This window comes from Poecilia formosa, unplaced genomic scaffold (genome assembly GCF_000485575.1).
Source record: "Poecilia formosa unplaced genomic scaffold, Poecilia_formosa-5.1.2 Scaffold368, whole genome shotgun sequence".
Taxonomy (NCBI): Eukaryota; Metazoa; Chordata; class Actinopteri; order Cyprinodontiformes; family Poeciliidae; genus Poecilia; species Poecilia formosa.
The window spans coordinates 55,237-64,202 of record NW_006800307.1 but is presented as its reverse complement, the minus strand read 5'-3'; the positions used below and the strand labels follow the sequence as shown (position 1 = coordinate 64,202).

Sequence of the window (8,966 nt, the reverse complement as noted above, 5' to 3'; positions counted from 1 at the left end):
CACACACACACACACACACAGGCACACACACACACACACACATACACACACACAGGCACACACACACACACACACACAGGCGTGCTTAAACACAAATTAGTTGTTCCTAAATGACATTCACGTCACACACATTACAAGGCAAAATGCTAATTAACAAGAGAGGCTTAAAAATTCAATTAGCAGTCTGTTGGCGTGGTGGAGCCTCTGTGCCCAGAACGGAGCGTAAACTGTGAATTAATTAGAAACTCTGAAGGCTCAGAGAAACCCAGACAGGAGATAAGACCGAGCAGAACAGAACCAGAACCGAGGAGTGGAAGCTTCCTCGCTTACAGGATGAAACGGAAACATGACGAACGTTTGGAGACGCCGCCAGATGGAGCGACGGCGGTGCTGTCAAAGTAAAATCTGAAAAGTAAAATCTGAAAAGTGTGGGCTACATTTACTTCCAGCTTCTTCTGGTTCAGAACTTTCTAGAACCAGATCCGGATGCAAGCCTCTGCAATCAATTTTCAGATCTTCTGGTTTTCGGTCTGGACTTTGACTAGGCCACTCATCTGTCAGTGTGATTTGATGTAAAGCATCCTGGCTGTCGGGTGGTTTCCTTCAAGATTTACCTCCACAAACCTTCAACCAACTGCAGCTAGCTTGGTTTGACTCAGAGCCACAGCAGCTGCAGGTGGAGCAGATGTTCTGGGTCCAGTAGAACCAAATTTACTGGACTGTCAGGTGGGAAAACGCCTACAGAACATCTTACGTTCCTCGTTTGTAAAACCATGAATTTTGCTTCTTCTTCTTCACAGTTGTGTGTTTTTTCATGTAAATCCCAATGAAATACCAAAAGGGTTGCGGTTTCAAATGTAAACAAGTTCAAAGGTTTGAAAATACTCCTGCTAGTCTCAGCTGGAGCATTTTATTTATAAATCTGCATTCATTTAAAATATGTAGCCATTTTTTGGGAGTTTTTCCTCCGAACCAGATCGACTGCAGCTGTTATTTTCCCGCCATGACCTCCTTTCCTTCTGTGCAAACTGCTTTCAGTCTAACTCAATAACAACTTGTTCATGTTGTGCTAAAGCTCAAAGTCTTGGCCTTAAAAACTGTCCTCGTTAAGTTCCTGAATGTACTGCCTGGTGTTGGACGGAAACCAGCTTTCAGTCCAGCAGGTTGCTAATTAGCAGTCGACTCGGAGGATTCGGACAAATCCTGCTTAATGGTGGCGAGGAGAGTGTGGCTTGACCACCAGACGTGGATAATAATTGGTCCCAAGGTAAAGCAGGAGGAAAAACCATCCCACAAATCCCTGTAACGCCGCTGCCTGCTGGCTGGGATTTCCATCTTATTACCCGAGTCGTTTTGAGCCGTTTAATAAAGATAAACAAAGATGCAAACTAAGTTCATCCGAAGCAGAACAGCTTCTGGCTGCTTTCTTTTTAAACACAGTGGAGCTCAAACTGTGGGGCCCCCTGGTGGTCAGCAAGGCACTGCATGTAAACAAACGGTTGTTAACTCTAACATGAGCTCAAAGTGCTCAGCTGACCAAGGAATGATGTATAAAAACAATACGGGTCGCTCAGAAGAAAACCTGGAGATACCGATGTAAAAAAAACACCAAAAGGAATTCACGTCATTTTTCAGTTTCTGAGGTTGAATTACAGAACTTTAGTTTTGATTACAATAGCATGCTGTCAGCACACATTTCTACCTTTACCAATTAGTAGTTTATTCAATAAGAAGCTGATATTTTCATTTCACATTGGATTAAGATGCTAATGCCAGGTTGACTTTATGCTACGTGTTTGTTAAACAGAATAATGACATGATGTGTGAGAAGCAGAGAGCTGGTGATTAACATCTTAATGAAAAAATGATTAAAAAAAAACCCTCTGGGAACACAGGGAGCCAGAGGCGAATCAAAAACAGGAATCCAGAGGAAAATGACAGCAAAGAAAGATTTAACTGGAAGAACCGGAAAGGAAGAGAGCAGGAGGGTTTAAATACTGAGAGGTGAACGCTGGAACAAAAGACCTGCAGCCTGTTAGCTGGTTGGCTAACGGGTAGCAGCCTGTTAGCTGGTTGGCTAACGGGTGGCAGCCTGTTAGCTGGTTGGCTAACGGGTCGCAGCCTGTTAGCTGGTTGGCTAACGGGTGGCAGCCTGTTAGCTGGTTGGCTAACGGGTCGCAGCCTGTTAGCTGGTTGGCTAACGGGTGGCAGCCTGTTAGCTGGTTGGCTAATGGGTCTGAGGGGAGAGAGAGAGAAAGTGGCCCAGAGGGTGAGGGAGAGTAAACAACAGACTAGGAAATTAACACTAAAAAATAAGTAGGAAACATAATTAGAGACTAGAAACAAACTCAGCTGGAAACACTGAGAGTGACTGAACTAAGGTAAAACAGAAACCAGCTAATTGGAGGAAGAGTTTGAGGATCACAGAATAATCAAAACACCAGATCAGTTAAATGATCGTCAGCCTGAATAAGTTTGAGAAACGTTGCTGTAAAGCTACAGAAACACGGACCTGGAGCCGCTGCTTGCTAAGTTAATCAAATCTAAAGTTTGCTGATGAGACTTGAAGCGAGTTTGGTGACGGCTCCACAGCCTGGCTCCTCCGTGAGCGGCTGCTGCAGGCGCCGGGTGATCCACACACGAACCGACAGCGGCTCAGCTAGATAATTTACATCAGCGTTCCCGTCGCCTCACATATGAGATGATGTCAGAGACGGCGCGCTGCCAGCGACCTTGGTGCAGCCGACGGATCCCTGGGCTCTTCTGATTTGTCTCTGCAGCAGGAGACGGCGGCCTGTTCAGAGTTCAGCTTCACAGATTGAATCTGTCAAGGTGGGACACAGGAAGCAGGAACTGATTCAGACCAGCAGGAAAATGGCCTCACAGGGCCACAACAAAACCCGAATAAAAACCTCCTTCCATGTAAAACCATGTTACAGCAGCTAATCAGATATAATTATATTGAAATGTACATAGGGAATTATTTCTGACTAACTTTATATAGCAAACCATGTTGTTACTAAACAGAACCTGCTAGCTAATAGCACCGTTAGCTATGCTAACAGCTAGCCTGGCTGTAACGTGAAGGCAATAATTTAGTGGAAAATTTACAAATATTTCTCTCTATATTTCTTTTCTCTTGAAGTGTAATGGTGTATATTTCTTTGTCCTGCTTCTTGATTGCACTGTTAGTTATGTAAGCGGCTAGCTGCTAGCTTGCTAAACAGACTGGTTTAGTGAAGAATTGAAGAAATTGAGTTTTTATTATTCTTTTCAAAACGTATTGTATTTTAGTTTAAATACACAAAATGGAATAAGATTGTGCTGCATTCATGACACATGCAAACACCCTGCCTATTGGTTGCAACATTAGCTGTGGCTAGCTGCTAGCTTGCCAAATAAGTAAAGGTTTAGTGTATAAAATTAAATAAAGGTTTTATTATAGTATATTTCGTACTGGTTTGATGTGTATTTTAATCTTAGTGTTTTAACTTTAAATATACATATTCATTCCTGTATTTCACTTTATTTGTAGTCTAATAAGTCAGTAGCATCAGTAGCTCTGTTAGCAGCTAACTACGTAATCAGCAGTAACAGCAGATGCCAGAAACTAAATTGAAAATATAAATTGTTATTCTGTGTTTTTCCATGTTTTACCATCTGTTTTGTCTCAGTTCTGTGTTTTATGGAAAACATTTTAATCGTGGGTTTAGCATATATTCTTGCTAGCGCTGTTAGCAGCAGCTAGCTGGCTGTAACAACAGAGGTCTGGAAGAAAGCAGCAGTTTACTGTTAACGTTAGAAACACAACCTGTTTTATTATAATGTTCTTTATTCTTTGTATTGAATTTACATTTTTAACTTTGATTTAGAAACTATTTTAGAAATGTTGGGCTGTAAGCAGAAACTTTTATTTTAGAATAATTTTGTGAATCAGCTGCTGGTTTAGTTTGGATCTTAAAATGATCCTGGTTTAATTTTGGTGATGGTAAAGACAGTTAATAACTTATTGAGCTTTAAGTCATCAAGTTAATAAAATCACTGCAGACTTTAGATAAAAATGATATAAATATACATTTAGTTGAGTTTCTGCTTTTTCTGTTGGATTTTCAGTTTTTAAATTAATACAATTTAACTCCTAAATACATTTATTGATTTAATTAGAAATATCTGCAAGGATTTAGCTTGTGCTTAATTCTAATAGAAATATTTAACAGATTTACCCTTTAAGGAAAATCACATTATAAATATGTAAACTATTTGGTTACATCATCTTTATTGCCTCAGTGGTTGTAGTTACGTCTGGATTAGAATAAAATGGTGGAAATGTTCTTCTGTGCAATAAATTAGGACACCAGATTATGTTCATAAATTATGTTTTTAAGTGCAGAAGCTGCATTAATAATTCAGCGTCTCTGTTTGATCAGCGCTCCGACACTCCTGGTGGTTTCTGCTCCCAGCTGCTTCGCTTTTCTTATATAATCTGTTTTGTTTGACAAAGTTTAGAAAAAGTTATAATAAATGAATGAACTCCACTTTTTGTTAATGAGCGCTTTACATAATTAGGAACGCACAAATTGAACGCTGTAACATTTATTCCCGTTAAATCATTCACTTTAGGACGGAGTCTCTGTTGGGACAAACAACTTAAACTTTGAAATTAAATTTCTTTCTGTTCATTTTTATGCCATAATCACAGAAAAAACTTTTTTTAATGATTGATCTGAACATCAGGCTGTAGATGGAAACAAACATGTTTTAATATTTTAGTTTTTCTGTGCCCGCCTTCAGGTTCAGGTTTCATTTTTAGAAACACTCACTGAAACTTCCAGGCTTCTGTAGTTTTCATTCCTGAAACTCAGTGGGGACTTTAAAAGTTACTCCTATAAAAACTTACATTCCAGGACTTATAAGGCACTTTTTATTCTCATTAAATGTTAAAATTAATAGAGGTTTAAAATCTCATTAATAAGAGCGACAGCAGCAGATTATTTAGTTAAAGTAACTTTCTGAAACTTATTGGGTGAAGAATGAATCCTGCAGTGAACCTGAAGTTTTATTTCTACAAGGAAAGGAAAGTTTATGTTTATAAACATGTTTACATGATTAGAAGGAAAATAAAACAGGAAATAATCAAAAACACAATTTACAAAAGCAAAGTCAGGGAAAACGGTGACTGATTTTGAAGTTATTAGTCAAAGGCAGCTCTAAACAAATTGTTCTAAAGGAACTCGGCGTTTCGGCTGTTTTGCAGTTTTCTGGATGTTTGGTTTTGGTTCTGCAGATCAGAGGTCTGGGAGGTTGATCCAACAGCAGCAGATCTTTAAAGTTTCCTGAAATGTTCTTTAGGTGACAGAAGGCTGATTTTATAACCGTCTTTATGTGACTCTGAATGTCCAAACCCAGATTCCAGCTGTAATAACTGACTGTAGATCGTTTGTCTTTAATAGCTTCAGTTTTGTCTTGGACGGGTTTCGTGTTATCTGGTGCCGTTGTGAAGTAGAGCGCTGTATCATCTGCGTGTCTAATCATAGTTATAACCTCAGTTAACGGCAGCGTGTTAATATCTACGACTTGTGCATGATTTTCCCTGAACTTCTGGAAGTTTCTTTGCTAAAACTTCTCTGAAACTTTCCAAGCCTTAAAGTACAGCCTGTGTTTTGTGTTGCTGCCAAAAAGAAAAGTAGAAATGAGAGTTAAAGCACTAATAGTTGTTTCCGAATCAAGTTTGTGCAACAGAAAAATGGAAAGGGAAGAAAAACGTTAATAAGACACAATAACTATCAGCGATTTCCAGTGAAGATGGAGCTGGCAGGGAGGAGAGGAGGTTCCTGCATGTGATGAGGGAGGCAGAGGGCTGGTGGATGTCAGGAACGCCTGCAGGGAGAATCTAAAGGAAGATTAGATGAAAAAAACAGACATTTAATAAATAATTTAATAGAATAATAAGCAGCAAAACGTTGTACCCCTTAGTCATCTTTTCTAATCATGCTTCCTGGTAGTCGTGACATTTTCTGCGAGTCCTGCTTTGGTTGTAAAGTAGCTGCTTGCAGATAGCAGACACATTTTGTTTGCCAGGAACTCATTTTGATGGAGCAGCCTGGATAAATGGGAAGCCTGTCAGATTTCATTTTCCATTAAATGCAGTCGCTTCGTCTGCTGGTTTTTTTCATCAGATCTGATTCAATCACTTCATCCTGCTTTAAAAAACACGGAGAAGAAAATAAACAGCTTTCATTAAAGTCCCGGCGCTCGGATTAATCTACCTGGAGACGCGTGTTGACATGAAATGAGCCGAGCGAGGCCAGCTGTCGGCGCGGCTGGACTCCGCCCACACTGCTCCCACTTTCTGCTGTCCGGTTTCATCTGGGAGTCCGACCCGTTCCGACCCGGCCCGACCCGGCCTGTGTTCTGGCCTCCACACCTGCTGCTCCTCGCTCCAGCTCTGCCTTTGTTATCCGCCTGGTTCTGACCCGGGGAACCGGCGCTGCTGCCGGCCCTTTCATGGCTCTGCAGGTTAAAGCTGCAGCTTTCTGTGGCTCAGTGCAGCTGCAGCTCCTACTTCATGCATTAGAGTCGACCTTTTGTGCCAAATTCACATTTTTGTAATTCTCTACTGCTCTAAAAGCTGCCGACGCTGCAAAGAACACAAAACCTTACCAAGTATATTTTGTCTCGTTTCTGGTTCCCTTGAAATGAGACAAAACTAACTTACAAGTAACTTTACAGTAGCAGCTTATTTTCAGCCAAAAACTCCTGAATATTGATGAAAAAGTAAAAAGTAAGAGTTTCATTGGCAGATTATTTCATTTATAACAAGGGAGAAATGTTTTATGAGTGAATTCATCTGCCAGTGGAACTGATTCATCAATATTAACAAATTATTCACTTAAAATAAGCTCACATTTATTGCTGAAAATGTACTTGTAAACAATTTTTACCTTATTTCAACTGTACTAAATTATTTGCTCTAGAAATTAAAGATTTTGTGTTTTTGCAGTGCAAGTACTTAAAAAACATCCAGTTTGTTTCATGGCAATAAATTTGTTTTGTTTTTTTGGTGTCTGGAAAATGAGCTGCTCCAAAAATATATTAAAACATGTCACAATTCAGCAGACACCAGCCCTCAAACTGTTACCTAGCAACCACAGCAGAGTTCCTCCCGTTACCTAGCAACCACAACAGAGTTCCTCCCGTTACCTAGCAACCACAGCAGAGTTCCACCCGTTACCTAGCAACCACAGCAGAGTTCCACCCGTTACCTAGCAACCCAATCAGAGCTCCAGGACATTTGGTGAGCTGGTTTTACTGTTGTATGCTTTGTACAATGGCTGTTGGAAAAGACAAGTGTTTGGTTGTTGACTTTCCATTCAGAAACCTCTTGCTGCATTCAGGATGGTTGTACTGGAGGCTCCACTTCTGCTTTTCAATATATCATTATATAACTGCACTGTTTGCAGACATTTTCTCATCGGAGTGTCATCGCTGAGTTTGGGGGCGTGGCCAACAGCAGATTATTTGGATTTAAAGGGACAGAACCCTAATCTTATTATCTAAAAATGACTTTTGTGATAAAAATGTAACAAACGTGTTTTGTGTGGACCAGTCCTAACATGTTCAAGCATAATGACCCACCTTTAAATGAAAACCTTAAACTCACCAAGTTCCCGGTCCTGTGACCACAGTAGTGGACGTCTGTGCTCCAGTTTGTTCCATAAATCATGATGATGCAGATTTAGCTTATTTTCAGGGTTCAGGTGTTGGATAAAACCTCCGTTAGCCTGTCAGGCGTTTGGCGCTTCGTCATGAAATAATTCAGAAATGAAAAGGTTGCTGAGTAATGTCCCAACCTGTTGGACGCGTTCTCCAGCAGCCGCTGCTACAAACAGCAGAATATTATCAGAAGTGGCAGAAATACTCAGAAACAGCCGGCAGCAGCTCGGGTTCCTGGCCCGGTTTGGGATCAAAACTTCAGGGAAGGCAGAGAGGAAATCTGGAGAAAATCTACCAAGCAAGTCAGAGACCAGAGGACAGAAAGTACCAAGACAACTTTGTGTCAGCGTTGAAAAACTGACCGTCTGGACCTTAGAGGGAACCGTCCAATATTTAAAGGTCAACTTCAGAACCTTAGTAGGTTCTTCCCACCGCAGGCAGAACTGGACCTTAGAGGGAACTCTACAAAACGTTCATGGTACCTTTTAGAGTTTTTCTGAAACTTCAGGTTGCTTTCTGAAGCGACTCTCTGTGGAACCTGCTGGTCCTTTCCAGAACTTTACAGGATTCCTTACAGGAGCTAAAGGTTCTGCCGTCCGGGTCCGTTAACCTGTGGAAAACGTTGGGGAACTTAAAGAGATCCAGAATGGTTCAGAACTTTCAGGGAACCAAACAGGAACCAGCAGGATACTTTCTAGAACTTACCGGTTCTGTCTGTCTCCAGGTCCGTTGAGGGTGGTTGTCCCGACCGAGTCGGTCTCGTCCTTCCTGGGCGATACCGCCCTGCTGCGCTGCGAGGTCTCCGGTGACCCAAGGCCCGTCATCCGCTGGCAGAAGAACCGGGAGGACCTGCCGCTCAGCTTCCAGCCCGAGTCCCGGCTGGCGGTTCTGCCGTCCGGGTCGCTGCAGGTGAGCCGGGTCCAGCCGCCGGACTCGGCGACGTACCGCTGCCTGGCCGACAACCCGGGCAGCACCAGGACCGGGACGGACGCCGAACTCCAAGTTCTGCCAGGTAGAAAACACCGACCCAGGTTTCCTCCAAGGGGTTCTTTTCATTTGGACCTCTGCGGTTCTGTAGTGTTGGGCGGGTTCTACTCGGCGCCGCGACCGGCCCGTTTAGAGACGTAACGAATGTTCAGGATGGGAGGCGGAGTTCTGTATCACACAGAGATCCGATCAGACTGAAGATCAATAACCAGAGTAACCATAGTAACCAGAATAATCAGAGTAACCAGAATAACCAGAGTAACCAT

General features: G+C 41.9%; 1 protein-coding gene across 2 annotated transcripts in view; it reads left to right on the top strand.

The window, feature by feature from the left end:
• Nucleotides 1–8,966, top strand: part of LOC103153967 (netrin receptor DCC-like) — a 129,202-nt gene that overhangs the window by 65,389 nt on the left and 54,847 nt on the right. For both annotated transcript variants that reach the window (XM_016662333.1, XM_007575080.2), the window contains exon 3: nt 8,438–8,725. In XM_016662333.1, coding sequence (XP_016517819.1) covers nt 8,438–8,725 — 288 coding nt within the window. The remainder of the gene's footprint in view (nt 1–8,437; nt 8,726–8,966) is intronic.